General features: G+C 48.8%; 1 protein-coding gene across 1 annotated transcript in view; it reads left to right on the forward strand.

Annotated features, from left to right (window-relative positions):
* Window positions 1-914: 914 nt before the first annotated feature.
* The window catches only part of LOC135813578 (uncharacterized), a 36,499-nt gene continuing 18,275 nt past the window's right edge, over window positions 915-19,138 (forward strand). The window contains exons 1-7 of the mRNA XM_065326668.1: window positions 915-1,065; window positions 1,586-2,015; window positions 8,983-8,987; window positions 9,469-9,491; window positions 11,318-11,645; window positions 12,210-12,575; window positions 16,396-16,707. Coding sequence (XP_065182740.1) covers window positions 915-1,065; window positions 1,586-2,015; window positions 8,983-8,987; window positions 9,469-9,491; window positions 11,318-11,645; window positions 12,210-12,575; window positions 16,396-16,707 — 1,615 coding nt within the window. The remainder of the gene's footprint in view (window positions 1,066-1,585; window positions 2,016-8,982; window positions 8,988-9,468; window positions 9,492-11,317; window positions 11,646-12,209; window positions 12,576-16,395; window positions 16,708-19,138) is intronic.

Here is a 19,138-nt window from a genome sequence, read left to right on the forward strand (position 1 = left end):
CTTTCCTGACCTCGTGGTCAGAGCAAGTGCCAGTGCAGTGGAAATTCCGGTAGTTTTTGTTTTGTTTTTATTGGCAGTGGTTTCTTTCGTCTGTTGCCGAGATGAGAACTGTAGTTTCCGATGATATGTAACTGAAATGTCTTGAGGTATGGCATTCCATCATCGCAGAAAAGTAGAGAAAGATGATTTCCGAAACCGAAAAGCCGGACCAAGCTGCCATCGTATTGAACGAGTACACTGTAGAAATTGGTCACTGACCCGATCACAACGAAGCAACTACAAAAACAAATTCGATATCGTCCAAAAAGGGCAAAGAATGCATTATGGCGGTGCGTGCGTGCAGGACCACAACTACAACATTTAAAAAATGTGCAAATGTCGAGGTGACATCGACAACCGCCGATTTTCATGAATCAACACACCGGAATTTGAGAAATTGAACATACTTCAGGCCAGGTTGTACACAAATACGCTTCACGTCTACGATCATGTTGCCGCCAAGTCGTGGCACCCCCCTCCGGAGGTCGCGGTCACGATTTGAAACGTGGCCGCGACGTTTTGGTCAAGTTCATGCCGTTGCCATGCAACTTGGCCGCATGGCCGCATGGACGCTGGTTTTGGTCGCAGTGTGAGCGCGCCCTAAAGGAGACAACACAACTCCCCAGAAACCTTTTGTGGCTGCATCTTCTAACGACCACGCGCAACACAACAATAGCCTTGCGTCCAATACAAATGCAGTACATGTAACCGCTGCTGTAACTTCCACTCCAGCTCCTGGATCTTCTGTCCCTACCCCGGTGCAAGATTGGCACGTAGCAGGTGGAAAGTGTTCTACTTTTTCTCCAATAATCTTGCAACAAACCGCCTCCGCTTTTCCCTCTGTCGCGAACCGCTTTAGTGCGCTGGAGCACTCCATGGAGAGGAAGCGTAAGCGAGGAGCCAGGAGTGACGCATCATCCAGTGCCGACTTGTCCGCGAAGGCTGTCTGCCCGACCACCAAGACAGACGACTTATATGGTACTGGGTCGGACTGGGAGGAAGAGTGTGAGGGTGACGACGGCCGCGGTAGGAGCCGTCATGAAGTGGTGCAGTGAACTGCACCTTGAAATAGTATGCTTGAACTGCCTGTGTATTTTTGTTTTAGGTTTTGGATTAGTTTCTAGATGTAGTTCTTCCTTATAGATCTATTAAATGAATCCACAATTACATAGAGCTACTGTCGGTCGACAGAAGTCTTGTAAACTTGCTTTTCTGAATGTATGCAGCCTTAGAAAGAAGTTAGGCGAAATCCAAAACTTCATAAACTACCACAATGTAGATATCTTCGGCTTTGCTGAAACTTGGCTTGATTGTTCGATTTCTGACTCATCCATTCATATACCTCATTATAGACTCTTTAGGCGCGATCGCGGGCACAGACCTGGTGGCGGTATAGCTGTATACAGTCGAGATACCCTGGCTGTTTCCAGACACGCTGAACTCGAGAGTGACACAATCGAAAATCTGATACTCACCTTGAAGACAGAATCCGGTGAACCCATCATCCTCGCTACGTTCTACCTTCCGCCTTCCACTACTGCTGCAGTATGGCAATACCTAGAAATCAGTCTGAACAATCTAACCTTGCGACGAAACAACCGCGTGGTCGCCATTGGTGACTTCAATGTGGACATGTGCTCGGGACACAGCCGGATGCACACCATGCTCCAGCGGTTTGATCTGGAAAACCACATCCGGACACCGACAAGAGTAACGGCATCAACTTCCACCCTAATAGATCTGCTCCTCGCTCCTAACTCTCTAGTTGGAACATGCACGGTCATCAAGTGTGACATCAGCGACCACTACGCATTTGTGGCCAACATTATCGTCGCCACCCGGCAGTCCGAACGAGTCGCATCTCGAAAGAGGCGAGTGTGGAGGATAAACTGGGAGCATTTTAACGCTGACTTGCAGGACTGCAATCTTGAGATTTTCAGCAAGTCGAATGATGTTGATGCAATGATAAGCGAATGGTACGCAAAGGGTTTTACTGCTCTAGATCGTCACGCCCCCTTACAACCTCCTCGTAAGCCGAGGCGCCGACCTTGCCCATGGTTGTGTCCTGAACTTGTATCTGCTGTGCGTCAACGAAACAAGGCCCACCGACTTCTTTCACGCTCTCCAAACGATGTCCGCCTGCGAGAGCAACACCGCACTCTCCGCGCAGCCGCGCGCAAGCTAGATCGGAGGCTAAGGGATCAGTATTTTCAAGCTCGCCTACAGTCGGCCGGAAAGGATGGACGGAAGCTCTGGAATACGATAAACGTGGTGACTGGACGAGCGAAAAGTTCAAGCCCACCACAAGTACCTGTTGGAATCCTCTCCCGAACTTTTGGCGAAGTTGTACATGACCCTGGACGACCAGACGCGCTGTGCGCCAACGCACCAGCCGAACGTGAAGCATCAGCATTCACGGAATTTGCGCCTGTTTCGACGGAGGACATTAAGGCCCTTCTCCAGTCCGTTGACGCGTCAAAAGCAACTGGACATGATGACTTGCCGGGTATTGTCCTTAGAAACTCGGCATCAATACTGGCTCCCTCGCTCAGCATCATTTTCAATACTTCGTTATGTCAGGGGTGTGTTCCCCGTCAGTTTAAAATTGCTAATGTGTCGCCGCTATTCAAAGGTGGCGGCCTTGACCCTTGTCAGCCTACTGCGTATCGACCTATTTCTCTACTTGACCGATCACAGTATTCTCCCTGACTCGCAGTTCGCGTACAGGAAGAACCACAGTACGGAGGACGCTCTTGTGCTAGCTGTCAATCGCTGGCTGAAAGCGAAGTATGAGCGCAAACTCACAGGTGTGATATTCGTGGATATGTCGAAGGCTTTCGACTGTGTCAAACACACCATCTTGGCACAGGAGCTATCCGACATTGGGGTCGGCGGTACTGTCCAGCTATGGTTCACTAGTTACCTGAGTGAGCGGCTTCAACGCGTAGTCGTGGGCGGAAATTGCTCGGAATACGTCGCATGCAGTCGAGGGGTGCCGCAAGGATCCGTCCTCGGCCCCCTCCTGTTCACACTATACATCCGTAACCTTCGATGCTGCTTGCCCCAGCAGGTCACAAACCAGGAATTTGCAGACGACATTGCAATTGAAGCCTCGTGCAGTTGCGAACAAGTGTGCTCTTCTCTAAGCACAGCCATCACTGGCCTGTCGCAGTGGTTGGAGGACCGCGGACTAATGCTGAACCAAAAGAAAACGCAAGCTCTGTTGATTACCCCAAGAGGCCCAGCCCCTGACACAGATAACATTCGAATTCGCTGTGGGAATGCAGCCCTTGCAGTTGTGGAACAAGCGCGGTACCTGGGCGTAATGGTAGATGGGCAGCTCTCCTGGGAGCCTCACGTCAATCACAAAATCCAGCAGGTGCGGAAGTCAGTAGGTGCGCTGTGGCGGAGCCGCCGAAGCCTCACCCTGGCGTCAAAGATCCTGTTTTACAGGTCGATGATCCAGGGTAGGTTGTCGTACGCTTCCAACGCCTTTTATCCGTCACTTCAAATTGGCAACATGGAGCCCCTCACACGTCTAACGAAGTGCGCTATCCGCGGCTTCTTCGGTCTGCCACCGTGGTCGCGCACGAGCCCGATCTTTGAACAGCTCCGCCTCACCACCCTGGAGGACATGTTTAACATTAAGCTCCTCATCTTTGTCCGTCGTTGTCTGTTCTCCCGACTAAGCTCCCTCTTCACCAGCTTCTTCGTGAGAGTTACTGGTGACCGCACTCGGGGAGCAGCACAACACCTCGTTCGAGTACCATTTTGGCCCGGTCCTGCGGGTCGAGCGACCATGCAGTTCATCGGCGCAGTCCTGTGGAACCAGCTCCCGCCTGATCTCCGTTCCGAGCCCAGCCACCTTAAGTTCTGTGCCCTGCTAAAAGCGCATCATGGCTCCGTTTAAATGCTTTTCGGCTAGTGTGTTTCTGTGGTATAGCGGACTGAAGAATAGTAAACGTGTTTTGCAATATATGTATGAAGCTATTTTGTATATAGTATGTTCCCATTCCGTTTTTGCTTTGGTGTAGCCCTGAGGTTGATTGCTTATTTATTTCTACCCTTCCTCTCTCCATACTTCTGTCCCCCCCCCCTCTCTCTCTCTCATTCCTTCTGTCGTCCACATGTATCAAAGGAGGCGAAATCGCCTGTTTGTGGTGCGACGTTAAATAAACTTCTACAACAACAAGCATGTCTGGGCCAGTTGAAAAGTGGAGCTTGTAGAGAAAGCAGAGTGCTCCGACCATTCTGCGGATGTCCAAGCTAGGGAGGTAGGCTCCATCACCGATTAGGTGAAGGCCACGGCGTTGGATGGCAGTGAGGCGAGCCAGAGTGGTGGGTGCAGCGCTCATCCACACGAGCATGCCGTGCTCCAAAACCGGGCGGACAAAGCCCTTGTAGATCACTCCACGGCACCTGGAGTCCAGCACTCGTGAGGCTTTCCGGAGGAAGCCGAGACGTTTTACGGGCAAGATTAAAATTAAAAAGCAACACTACGTAAGGGCGCGTTTGGTTGGTACGAACTAGAACAGGATTCACCAGAACAGCGCGTTTGGTTGGGACTGCACCTGTTCTGGGTCGGCCAGAACATGTTCTGCTTGCTCCGGCCTCGAGGCCGGAGCAGACTGAGCAGTTTCACTTTTTCACAGTGAAACCATCGCTGCATCGCAGCCACAGGCCGCCTACTCCGCCTTCACACAGGGCCTGCAAAACAAGTGGTCCTTCCTCTGCCGGACCTCCTCCATCCCGCCGTCCCTGCTTGAACCGCTGGAACACGCAATCAGCGGTCGGCTCATCCCGGCCATCACGGGTCAGGCTCCACCTGGGACAACTGTTCGCTCCCTACTCTCTCTGCCTTGCCGGCTTGGGGGACTGGGTATGGCAGACCCTTGTTCAGTGGCTGAACAGTACACCTCATCCCGAAGGATCACGGCTAGCCTCGTGTCTCGCCTGCTGGAGCAGGAGTCGTCTCTTGGCGACTCTCTGACTCAGCTCCGGACGTTCAAGGCGACGGTTCGGGCCGAGAAGCGGAGCGCGTTCAAGTCTATGGCTGACGCTCTTCGCTCGGATCACCGGGAGCTGGCCCCTGTTCTCGACCTGGCCTCAGAAAAGGGTGCATCCAGCTGGCTGACCTGCCGCCCCCTCAGCCGCCATGGTTTCACACTCAGCAAGGGAGATTTCCGGGATGGCCTGTGCCTCCGGTACGGCTGGACACCTCCTCGGCTCCCAAGCCTCTGCGTGTGCAGTAAGCCGCTGAATGTGAGTCTCGCCCTGTCGCGCCCGTTTGGTGGCTTCCCGACGCTGCGACATAACGAGGTGAGGGACATCACCGCCAGAGCTCTAAGGCAGGTCGCTCACAACGTGACAGTGGAACCCCACCTCCAGCCCGTCACCGGAGAGGCCGAGACCGAAATGGTCGGAGGAGTGCACTGCGCCTGACCAGCACAGCTCTTGTAGCACCTACTACTTCTTTGTTGTCTTTGTCTCTTTTATTACCCCTATTACTTTGTAGGGATGTGCACATAGTATATAATAAAAAATAAATATAAAAAGGCCTTCCGCCATCGCACAGCTGTCACGGGCTGGACATTGCGGCTAGTGGTGTGTGGGGTGGCCGATTCGAGCGCATCTTTATTGATGTACGGGTGTTCAACCCTTTTGCGTCTTCGAATCGTGCCACCTCCCTCGCTGCTACTTACAGACGCCATGAACAGGAAAAGCGCCGGAAGTACGAGGAGCGAGTACGTGAAGTTGAGCATGCCTCTTTCGTGCCCGTTGTGCTTTCTGCCTCTGGTGGGTATGGCAAGCATGCCAATGCTCTTTTCACGCGGATCGCCTCTCTCCTGGCTGAGAAGAGTAAGGAGCCATACGGGCAGATTATCTCCTTGCTGCGCTGCCGCCTTGGGTTTGCCCTGGTGCGTTGTGGTGCTATGTGCCTGCGTGGCTCAAGGAGCATGTTTGCTCCTGCCGTGCCTGAGTCCCCTGCTGTGCTAGTGGCGGCGGAGGCACGTATCCAGTGAACCTGCATAGTGCAGTGATCCTACTGAGTGACAGACTCTATAAATACTGTATCTGATGGTTCGTTTTATGTGTTGATTCTTCACAAAATGTGTTATTTTGCCCGTACAAGAGGCTCAAAGAGTGAAAAAAAAGAAAAAAAAAGAAACCTGGCGGGAACGATTTCGGTCCCAAATGATCACGTGCATACGCTTTTGGGTTGGACTCGTCGTACCGTACAAAGTGACCATGGTGACCCACACACATTTTGAAAAATGCACCAAGTTTGGCACATTTTTCCACAAAAATGTGCTCTGTTTCTGGAGTACCGTTTGGTTGGCATGAGGCTGCTCCATGTGCACCAGCTGTTCGATCCTGTTCTAGATCGTACCAACCAAACGCACCCTAAGTGAAATACCGAGCACCTTACGTAGAATAGCGGTGTGGTTTTTCTTGCCATGTGAACAATAGAAAAGCTGACAGGATCGCTTTTCTAAATAAAACATGATGGCCTAATTATGGACTTACATGTATTTGGTCGGTGTACGAGTCACTACGAGATGCACGAACAGTTTTCGTAGGGTGACTTTGTCATGTAACGTGCGTACTGAATGCAGCAAGTAGAACTCGCCCATCCACCCCTAGGCCCTTGGCCCTCCCCACCTGAAAATACTCGAAGCGTCGAGGAGGTAGGGGCGCTCTGGCGGGATTTTACGGTTATCGCCCCTCCCCCGAGACACACACATCAAAGCACTGTAGAATGGGGTTGCATTTTTGTTGTTTTGCCATGTGATTATGCAATCACCATTGTGAAACGAGGGTTGCCTGCTGCTCCTCGTTGATACCGGTAGTATTGTAAAAAAATCAAGCCCATCGATCATCTGCTACTGCTAGCTAGCTGCCAGAACTGATGATGACACTGCGATCGCCACCTCCAACTGCTGAGGTCAGGTTCTTCTTGCCTGTAGGCTGTGTAGCACCACCACAGCTTGGTCCACCCTGCGTTGCCCCGGCATCGTACTCTCGTACACAGCCGCATGCCGCACTCTCGCGTGGTGGTGGCCTTCGCAATTCGTGAGTATGGCTGTGTTTACATGAAGCGTTTCAACCCGGGTTGAGTTCGACCCGGGTCAGATTTCAACCCGCCATGTGCACAAAGTGAATGGCGCGTTTACATGACGCATTGCGCTTGACCCGGGTTGAAATTTCGCCCCGGGTTGATTTCAACCCTCCCCCCAAGGGGAGGGTTGAAATCAACCCGGGTCAAGAAAATCGTACAAACGTACTTCTGTGCGTATCTCGCGCCAGGTTTGAACAGCACTGCAGATGCAAATTTCGCGCGAACGGATTCACGTGACCATACAGGACTGTAGAAGTGGACTTTTGGCGGCATATCAGTATTTGACCCGGGTCAACTGTCTTCATGTAAACGCTCACCTCTTTTGTTTGTCGTACAGACTTTCAACCCGGGCTGAACTCGACCCGGGTTGAAATTTCTCATGTAAACACAGCCTATGTCTAACACCATTATTTTGCGCTTGCCACGCGCTTATGCGGCCCATGCTGGGTCCTCTATTTTCTGTCTTCCTGCCCGCGGCCGCGCGCGGCCCAATTACCTGGTGAGCTCTCGCGCCTTATTTTCCATGGTGGTGTCTGTTATCGTGGGTCCGATGGCCACCGCGTACCGGGGACTTCGCCTTTTCCATACGTGATAAGCATTTCTCCGCCATACCGCCGTGGAGGAAGTACCAGTGCGACAAACTGCTGTCGACTTTTGTTTATTTTGTCCCTTTTTGGCGTTCTCATTAATCATTGTGTACAACGATTACGTATACACATTGAGTGTCCGAGTTCAGAAGGCAAGCGTGCACCGTACATCGAACAGTTGGCTCGATGAAATGAAAATCCGCCATATATGGCGGATTTTCATTTCATCGAGCCAACTGTTCGAGTACGGTGTACGCTTGCCAAACCGCCTAGCCTGTCTCTGCCTGGCACTGTACTAGTCCTTTCCCCGTACCGCCTCGACCTCTTCCCCGTACCGCCTTGTTGCAGTTTATCTTGCATGCTCGGTTTCATTTAGAAAAGCGATCCTGTCAGCTTTTCTATTATTGTGTTCACATGGCAGAAATGTACTGTGCATTGCCGCTCGGCTGAAGTACGCGCGCTGCAGCTGGAGCCCTTTCGTGCCACGAAAGGACCTGCTTCCTTAGGCGGTGTTTACATGAGGCGTTTCAACCCGGGTTGAGTTCGACCCGGGTCAGCTTTCAACCCGCCATGTGCATAAAATGAATGGCGCGTTTACATGACGCATTGCGCTTGACCCGGGTTGAAATTTCGCCCCGGGTTGATTTCAACCCTCCCCCCAAGGGGAGGGTTGAAATCAACCCGGGTCAAGAAAATCGTACAAACGTACTTCTGTGCGTATCTCGCGCCAGGTTTGAACGGCACTGCAGATGCAAATTTCGCGCGAACGGATTCACGTGACCATACAGGACTGTAGAAGTGGACTTTTGGCGGCATATCAGTATTTGACCCGGGTCAACTGTCTTCATGTAAACGCTCACCTCTTTTGTCTATCGTACAGACTTTCAACCCGGGCTGAACTCGACCCGGGTTGAAATTTCTCATGTAAACACAGCCTGTAGGCACCATGCATGAGCCCTGTCATTCTTGCATCAATACTAGCACTACAACCTTCATGCAAATATGGGGTAGTCTCGCCTGTGCAGGCGTACACTATAGTATAGTGCTCATGGTGCAACCTGGGCTTTCCCTAGTACGGTTGCCCGCCGTTGCATGCCAGACACCCCCATTGTTGCGCGCCTAGCCACGCGCGTGGCTTTTGCCTGCTGCTCGGCTGTCCGCGATAACTACGGTTTGCCGTACGCTGCAAGGCTATACGTATAGTATATGTTCCACTTCGTGTGGATTGTTTCGCAGGACCGGTGAGCTTTTTCTCATCCTAAACGAGAGAGAGTGCAGTCTCTATAGATTAGTCTAGAGGTGAAGGCCTGACAGGGCCAAGACGAACAACTAGTGAGACAGGTTTTGGTCACCCTTTGAGTAAAATCTGATTCAGCGAAATCTTATTCTTTGCAAACCACGGAGGTGGTTGTCGCCTACAGTAGTGCAACAGTCAGTGTACACGTATCGTATCAGGTAGTTTTGGATCCGTCCACCAAATCTAACACATTCTAGTCGATTGACTCATAGGCAGCCTTGCTGAGAGCTAGAACTAGAAGTATTTTTTACTATTGGTGGTGAAGTGGAACTGGAAGAGCTCATCTTGACAGTGGAACGTCAAGTACCAGAATTCAGAATGCTACGTGTGACCAGTGGCAGTGCAAATGGTCAACAACGATGGCGCTTGGACGCATCGGCAAAAGTTCTGATTCAGCTGCTGTTGTACGTGTTATATGCTGGCAGGTGTACGGCCCAGCAGCAGAATGGTAAGAGAATATCTGGTGAGATACATGTAGCTCTGCATTAGTAATACAATCATGTATAGTGCTGCTCAATGAAATCCAGTTACGTCCCTCAGGTTTGCGCCTTGCATCATTTCGCAGCCCAGTATTCTCAAGTCTAGGGCTGCGGAACGCTCAGCGCGTACTTGAGTGACGCGACTGGATTCATGGAGCAACACTGTACTGTAAAAGCAGAAATTCACAAAATTTAATAGTATGCAATATGTACATGTATATAAAAATGACAGAAATGCATTGCAGATATGCCTGTGCATAATATAATGCATATGGATTCCAGATGTGTATGTGCATGTTTCTTGCATGCATAGTTCAAAACAAAGGTCGTGCATCGCAACTACACCGCCGCAATGCGGCTACAATGTGCAATGACCAGCACGCGTGGAGTAGCCCAGAGGTCTGGGCATGTGACACAGACATGTGTCATGCATGCCGGCACTCAGCCCGGCTGATACAAGAGGAAATTTGTTATACAGTACGTATCGCCTATAAGGTTGGCGGTTATAGTGATCAACTTCTCAAATTCATTTTCATTTGCCATAACTAAGTTGAGAACGAGGTCTGTCTCGTTGTCCAGGAAACGACCAATCAGCGACATTCCGGCCAAGGGCCTTATCAGAGTTTAACGCCCGCTCAATCTTAATTTTGCTATTCTTGAGGACGCGTTGAGAGCCTTGGATTAGTTTAAAGCCCGCCGAATATACTCTAAACTGGTGCGTACAACTTCCTGTATGCATTATAGTACGGTGCAGATAATGAACTCTGCATAAAATGTATGGTGTACTACTAAAAGTTACGCATTTCAGAAGCGTGTTCGGTTTTTTGCCTCCCATACTCTTTCATCTGTACGATATTCCTTTGTCAACAGGTGGCGGAACCCTATAAAAACCAAAGATCAGTCATTCTAGGTACCAGAAAGGGGCTCTCAAAGCCCCTAAATAGCTCCACAAGCTATGAATAAGAATGAAGCTGGCAATAAGAGCCCAACATTTCATTTGCTTCTATTCTACTTTCAGTAGTCCTCAGTGGTGCTGTCCAAATTGCCTCCTTGATGAGGATATGCTGATGTTGTGTGTCAGTAGCCTTGTCTGCACAGGCATGATCTGATGATAGGGTGTTGATTTCTCACAGTATGAGTACACAGCATGTACAGTACACTGCAATCAACTACTAGTATGCAGTGTGTATGTGTACGGCAAGCTGAGTCTTTTCATACCACACTCACATACCGTAGTACAATCATGCAGCCGGTATCGGTCATAGTAATAATTATATTGCTTATAGTGATGAAATGCTCAAAATCAAAGACCAACACTATAGGCGATACTGACTGTATTTGATGCATTTTCAGGTCTTCAAGCACCAATAAAGTGTAAGTAAATTCGATCTGTCGTTATTTTCGAGGTCGTCATACCCAATCTATAATGTACAGGAAGGGCTTGCTTAAGGATTTGGGCAACAAAAACTTGTCGCTAAACCCGATTTGTCGTTATATCCAAGGTCGTTATATCCGATCTCCTCTGTAGTACACGTACCTGTGAAACGGGTTTACCGAAAAATTCCCTCCACTAACCGCCGATTTTGGAGAATACTGAAAAAATTTCAACACCGAAAATTTCTGCTTTTACAGTAGTTCATTCTGTAATCATGCAGTTTAGGGTCCCACAATTATTCCGAACTTTCCTGGTATTCTGTGAACTGCCACGCGTACTTGAGAGTACATGAACCCCAGGAACCTTGCCAACCAAGATCAAAAACACAGTATCTGGTGACATGGACTTTATTTTCATCAGAACGGATCAGACTGGGTACTGCCGGTGAATGCTGCGGAGCAGGGAGCCAGCGGTGTTTTCTTCCGCAATAATGCTGCTAACCTTGATCATGCATCAGCCAGAGTGTCACTCGATGCCCCCGAACACCCAGTGCCCTTCATGTCAGGCGCCGCGATGATACTTGCAATGGAAGTACTTGCTTTCATCGATCTCGACGATGACGGATTCACCATTATCGTCCACGCCGCCGAGCTGCTGGGGATTGTTGACGATGTCCTGGGTGGCGAGGTCACTGTCGACTACAGTATGGTTGGACATGCCAAGCTCCTGGATGGCAACATCTTGAGGCGTATCCTGGGCCCATCAGTATGAAAGAAAAATGATCTCTCGGAAAGTCAGATGGCTTCCCTCGAAGAAGGAACCACCGCGAATACCCCTTGCAGACAGTAAACTTTGCTAATAACGACTAGGGATATAACGACAGTTCGCGAATAACGACAGAATTTTTCATGCCCAGAGCAAAGTCCTATCTATCTAACTACATTTAACTTCAGATAGATCGAGTATTTCGCTCCTGCTCTTGTGTGGGGTAGTGCCTTTGCTGTTTGCGTGATGCAGAGCTCACTGACTTGTCAATTTGAGCACTCTGGCAAGGTACGTTCGGGCCTGGTTTAAATCTGGCTTTGGAAAATTTATTTTTCATTGCTATCAAATTCGGCCTCACGCACACACACACGCACACGTGCAGACACACACACACACACACACAGAGTATACCATTTATTTTGTGGAAGAAAACGTTCTGGAACCAAACCTACTTTGCTACTTTGTTTTGTTACAGGAGTGTGCATATCTTGTTATTTATTGCTGGTGTGTTCATTGCTGTTCATCAATTTTCTATGTGTTAATACAGTGGACACGTGGGTGGATTGTGGCAATGAAGGTGAAGTGTTCGTTACAAGTACCTCCAAAACCTGGGATGGCGGTGAAGAGTTCTGCCAGACACTCGGCAGCCACCTGGTCAGTTCTCCTCAAGTTACAGCCTGCAAAGCTATGCTAGTGGGAATACTTGGAAAGGTGACAGTCCATATCAGCTACACAAGATTGCTCGATAAACTTCACTTCCGCAATGTTGGAAACAATTTAAAAGTTTCTGACAACACCGTTACTATCTATCAAGACTTGAATGATTGTTCCAGTCAATATCTTGGGGATAATTCACAGCCACAGGACGCGCATTGCATGACACCGCTTGCTATCGTTTGCGGAAGGAATACCAGTAAGATACTAATAATTGGTGTTGTGAGAAAGATACTAATACCGTATGTCCGCACCTTTTTAAAAATCCATGGAGTTATATTCGATTATAAAACCAGTCTCAGTTATAAAGCCATGGGCTTATATTCGATTATAAAACCAGTCTCAGTTATAAAGCCATGGACTTATATTCGATTATAAAACCAGTCTCAGTTATAAAGCCATGGGCTTATATTCGATTATAAAACCAGTCTCAGTTATAAAGCCATGGACTTATATTCGATTATAAAACCAGTCTCAGTTATAAAGCCATGGAGTTATATTCGATTATAAAACCAGTCTCAGTTATAAAGCCATGGACTTATATTCGATTATAAAACAAGTCTCAGTTATAAAACCATGGACTTATATTCGATTATAAAACCAGTCTCAGTTAAAAAGCCATGGACTTATATTCGATTATAAAACCAGTCTCAGTTATAAAGCCATGGACTTATATTCGATTATAAAACCAGTCTCAGTTATAAAGCCATGGACTTATATTCGATTATAAAACCAGTCTCAGGTATAAAGCCATAGGCTTCGTAAATGAAATGACATATGTTTTGAATAAATGTAGGAATACGTACTATGCTAACAAACTTACAGCCCAGGAGGAAGGGTGAACAGGTGGATTTAGATTGCAGTTTCTGTGTGGACTTTGACTTTTATGGCATGGCGTAGTGGGTGAGTCATTTTCCATCTACATAGCTAGGAAAGCAGTGGTATTTCGAATATAAGGCCATGGCTTTAAAGGCGCTGCTGACATACGGTCATGATTATAATAATGATTTTTAAGTGATAACCCTTTCTCTACTGAACTCAATATATGTGGAGAATAGTGCTCTAGGCATGTCGAGGTGATCTACTACTGAAAGAAATGTCATGTGTTTAGAGAAGAGTACAAAGTTACAAAGAAAGGAAACAAAGCAAAGGAGCACATCCAATGATTGCGAAAATCAGGGGCTGGTATGCCATCAGTGTAGTGAATGTATGGGCAAAAGTACTGGAAGAGGGGATGTTTGAATTCGGGGAGACAGATTATAGAAGTGAAAACTGGCGGTAAGCAGTTCCATAGCCGATGCTGGCTTTGTGGAAAACCAGAGGGGAAAACACATACATGACAGTAGTTAAGAACATTCAGTTTGTTCGGTTTTCTGGGACTCAAAGACACAGACATGAAGGAAGGTTCAATGTAATGTAACTAAAGAGGAGATTTGTGAAAAAAAATGTAAGAACTCAAGGTCACAGAGGTCACTTGATTGTGACTTTGTTTCATATCTATCTAATCACGGTTACTTTCTTACTCGTCAAAAACATCCCTGCTACCTTTCAAGATAAAATTATCTCAACGCTCCAGTTCAGCTTTGGTAAGGATATACATGTAGGGCCAGGCTGAGGTGGCATGTTCCAGAGGCAGGTGGACATGACCTTTCTACAGATTAGTAAGGCATACTAAGGGGCCAAATGCCAAGTTTTTTTGCCATAGGGCAAAGTTTGAAAGAATGCAACACAAGAAGAAACTAGAAAATATGCTCTCTGGCGATCGACCAGATTTTTATGGAGCGGCTCTTCAGGTGCCTTTGGATCTCCCATGGTCCCAGTACATGTGTAATGGGTGGGGAAATGAGAGCTTGGATCTCTGCTTTCCAATGCACTTTGAATCGTGTAAATCCGTCGAGTTTGAGAAAGGAGGTGAACGAAAGGGTGAGATGAAGTTGTGGGAATCTGAGGCATCGTAGGGAAGCTTGGAGAGGATATGGAAGTAGCCCTGACATGCTTATTGTGCTGAAAACGTTACGGAGAGCTTGATTTGATAAAATGATCTTTCCAATGAGCCATGGCTGTAGGGACGCCACCACCCTCTGTGGATCACGACGCAGATGCAGCTCCACCAAGGTAACGAGATAATTAACCCTTTACCGTTTGTACGTACAAATTTTGACCGCTCGCGGTCGATGACTTCTATGCGCACAGCGCTGGACTGGTTCACCGCAGAGAGCTGGGATTTTTCCTACTGGTAGCCAGATGTACGCGCAGAGGGTGCCGAGAATTTTTTTTGTGTTGCAATATAAAAAAACGTGAAAATCGCGACTTGAAAAATGCTCTTTGGGAAAAGTGCGTACCCTGCGACTTTTGGTATTGCCTGCAGATTATTTCGACTTTTGCGCTTTGGGAAAAGTGCGTACCCTACGACTTTTGGTATTGCCTGCAGATTATTTCGACTTTTGCTTGAGCTGGCCTCACGACTGTCTGCCCTGCTGTGCAAGCCATGGACGCGGAGCAAGCTCTTTCGCTTCTGGAGACCCTTCCTGACGACTCTGTTGCTGCCTCATCCAGCGAAGATGAGTTTGTTGAGCCAGACAATCCTGTTGAAAATATTTATTCTGACGATGACCGCGACGATGACATGGCGAGAGAAAGCAGCGCCAGTGAGAGTGACATGGATGTCACAGACAACGACAGTGTCGCTGAGATGAGTGCCACTAATGGTGGAAGGGGGACGTGGCAGAGAGAGAGGATTCGGCCGTGGAATAGGTCGTCGTCACGTTAGAGGTCGTGGTGCACAGGTACTATATACAGCCAGCGGTGCAACCTGCACTAGTCGATATTTGCAATACTTGGGACAATGCTGACACCGCTGTGACTGGTAACACTCCTGCATTCCACCCAGAGAACGAACCCGGTATCCACTTACCTGAGGGAGCCACTCCAGTGCAAGGATCTGATTTATTGCATATTGCAACAGTTTGACCGATCGGCAATAAACCCAAATAATTATTAGTGCTAAATAGTGAAATCTGTGTTCGTTTTCTGGACTTGAAAGTTGTTGCATCGCATTCCTGAGGGTTTTTACTTTCAGAATCACCCCATTTTGTACATAATAAAAGTGAAAAATAAAAATGTTACGGCATGAACAATGACGGTCGGTTTTTGCTGTACAAATACCTAAAACGGTAAAGGGTTAACAGTCAGATAGTGCGACAACAAGGCACAACACTGACAAGAACATTGAGACATTCGACGACCTGACACCTAGCTCTAACACATCTACGAAGCGCAAACCAACAACCTTCCAACTTGGAAGGCTCAGGTGCGGAAAGTTCCAATGAGGGGAAGGGATTCGCCACGAAGATGTGCACGAGCTGTGTCCCTTGGCTACAAAGAATGTAGAACGTTACGGGATGATGATGATGATGATGAGACTAGTAAGAACATTGGATACACCAGTCTCACTACAACTGGATGACGCAAGGCAACAGACCACTCAACTTGGACGCTCAAAGGTATGTAAAGCACATAATGAGGGAAGCCAAGCGAAACGTGGACTTTAGTAAGATATTGACTTTCGGTTCTCTCTCACACTTCACATTTGCAACAGCAAAACCACAGTGCAGGGTCGGCTGCAGACAGCTACATTGCAAGACAAATTGCAAGCGCTGTTTGACAGCGCTCGCTCAACAACGATTACGTCACTACAGTGACGTCAACCTGCACTGCGTGCCACAACAAAAATCATACAGTTAGCAAAAAACAAGCTTCGCAAATATTCCAACTTTGAGAGAACATTGCTTCTCGTTTCTTTCGAATCCTCAGCCAACGAGAAGCGTACACTTTGCGACAGTTCGTCTTTGCTTGGATTCCCCACTTTATGTACTTATGTACAACGGGTTTTATAAAGTGTCTCAGGTTTGAACAAGTGTTATACAAACTCTTGGCAGAAACCATACCTCTGCGTAAAGTATAGCACTGTCTGAGATGACATGATTGTATATCCGTTCTACTGTTGTTTGTGGCTGTAGATACACAAGCAGCTTCTATAGTGTGTGACTCACACACGTATACATACCATAGCATCTCATTCTCAGCAGATCATGCAAACCAGACGTGCTATCAACAATATGGTGGGCGTCCATTGTCTACAGACGGGCAGGAACTCAGCTGTGCCTCAAAACTGCTGAACACATCGCAAGTCTTGCATGACAACAACGTCAGCTACATACCGGTATATACCAACGCCACTAATGGGTCTCATTGCACTACCTACCAACCATCAACCAACACAGAAGGTCAAGACTCCTGCACCGCAGCACGTCCCACAATCTGCGTGTCTCGTAAGTGCCCCGCTCTGCTAGCATCAAGTGGCGTACTCTATGTATGCGTGTGATAAATTCTGCACAGGATTTCAACACACAATGGACTCAGCGATCTCAGCAGTTGTTTTCTATCACATTGATCAGAGTAATAGTTTTTAGTCATCCTTGAAACGAATATGGTTCATTTTGTACTCTGACCCCCTCCCCACCCTCCAAAATGAACGCAGCTTGCTATGCTGGACAACGAAAATAGCATGTTAATTAATATCAAGAGTACATAACTCTTGTTATGTTATGTACTCTTGTTAATATGTATGAACGTTGTCAGTCGACTTGAGATTTTAGCTGAAACCACTTGCCCTCAAATGAACGATGTTCGTTTCAGGGACGACAAAAAACCATTTCACTGACTCCTAAAAAACAATAGTATTGACTCTGTGTGTGTACTCAAACAGATATCATGGTCTGCTTTGCACAACATCACTGACTGTAGAATTTCGTCAATAGAAGTGTCGTCGGGGTTTTTTATGCCTCAACGATAGCCCTTCCGATTACTCTCTTAGTCTTACATCACACGTACACGACACTCAGAGGACTGATTATTGTCGTTACTCCAAAGAGAGTCTCAAGGAGAAGGCAACAAACAACAAGAATGCGTACAATAATATGCAGGAATGCGCAACCTGCGCAGTCCATGCGCGGTCCGCACATCGACCACGCGGACCCAGCACACACGTGCCAAAGGGGCACAAACCCTCCAAAAGGGCAGGGACAACATACGTCCACATAAAAAAAAAGAATCCTCTCCTGAGGATGGGAAAGAAGAAAAACAAAACGAGAAGACAGACAGGAGAAGAAGACAGGAAGAAGAAAGAAATGAAACATGCACAACATGGATAGGCGAATATATAAACAAAAGAGGCACAGGCGAGACCGTTGGGCAAGTGACGAGTAGGCTAGGAGGGTTGACACCAGCCGGGAGCCCCGCGAAACTGTGCAACAATGAAGGAATATGCAAGCAACAGTTTCAAAGAGGACCCCGGCTGGCGAGCTGCTCCATCTGTTTATGTCCTATCCTTGTAGGGATCTTTTCCAGAACAGCACCAACCTAGGACACCACTCACCCAAAGGAAACGACGAACAAAAAATACAGAATGAGGAAAAATTATTCAAATTCGTTAACACAATGGACCTCAACGAGGGAGACCAGTTCCGACCCCACAGTGGGAGGGGAAGGCGCACTGTCCGGCACGCTACCAGCCTGCGACGGAGCAGCGAGGGCGGCGCGACGCTGCGCCGCTCGGTGGGCCCGGCGCCTCCGGCGAGAGCGGCGAGACCGTCGGCGGCGAGGCACAACTGGCGCTGCAGACATCACCGGCGACGGAGCGATCAGAAGGGAAGTCGGACGCAGGTCTTCGGGAAGCCAATCGAAAAACGACTTCCACTCCTCGATTAGGTCCAACACCATGGCCGGGTCGGCGAGGGCAACACTGAGCAAAAAAAAAGAAGAAGAAAAAAACAACTGGGAGTATCCATGGTATACAATATTTACATTACCAACCCCGCCACGAGAGGTCTAACTGACCCTCCTCAAGGGCAGCATAGCCACCCGGTGGCAGGGCATACCTCCACCGAGGACGTGGTGTCCCGGGCGGAGTAGGATGGGTGGGAGAAACCGGAAGGCTTTGCGTCGGGGTCACCAATGGACTACCCGGCGAGGAAGAGGAATCCAGGCGAGGAGAATCAGGAGGACTCGGGGCAGGGGTATCCGGGGACTACCCACCAAGGGAGGGGAACCCTGAGCACCAGCAGGGGGCGCAACAATCGGAGATGGGGGAGGTAACCCGGGGGCTGAACCAACCCTGGGACCGACCTAGCAAATGGGGCCGGCAGAAACAGAGCAGGCCCACCCATGGAGGCAACCGCCGGTCTTTCAGGCATGCTGGAACCCCTGGGGGAGCAACCATCTTACCCTGCACCACCCGCAACCTATCCTCATGCACAGTCAGGTGCTTAGCATGTCGGGGTGAAGGAGGAGGACCCACCCGGACAATAGCACACACAACTCCCTTCACCACTTCCACCTGCCAGGGGCCAGTCCAGGGGCGGAACAGCTTAGGGCTGGACCCAGGGGGCAGAACAGCATGGAGCCAAACATAGTCCCCAGGTTGTACCGTGGGCAGTTTAGCTCGGCGATCGTACGCTGCCTTAGCCACTCTGTGGGCTACACCGAGGCGGTCACGTACAACGCCAAAAGCCCGACCCAAAGACGACCGAAGATTGGACACGTACACAGGCAAAGGGGCTTCCACGGGGGTATTAGGTGGAGGTAAGAACAAGTCCAAGGGTAGACGGGCCTCCCTCCCAAACAGGACACAATGGGGAGTAAACCCGGTAGAGCGGTGGACCCCTGTATTGTAGGCAAATTGCACCAGGGAAAGATGTTTGT

The sequence above is a fragment of the Sycon ciliatum genome, chromosome 4 (genome assembly GCF_964019385.1).
Source record: "Sycon ciliatum chromosome 4, ocSycCili1.1, whole genome shotgun sequence".
Taxonomy (NCBI): domain Eukaryota; kingdom Metazoa; phylum Porifera; class Calcarea; order Leucosolenida; family Sycettidae; genus Sycon; species Sycon ciliatum.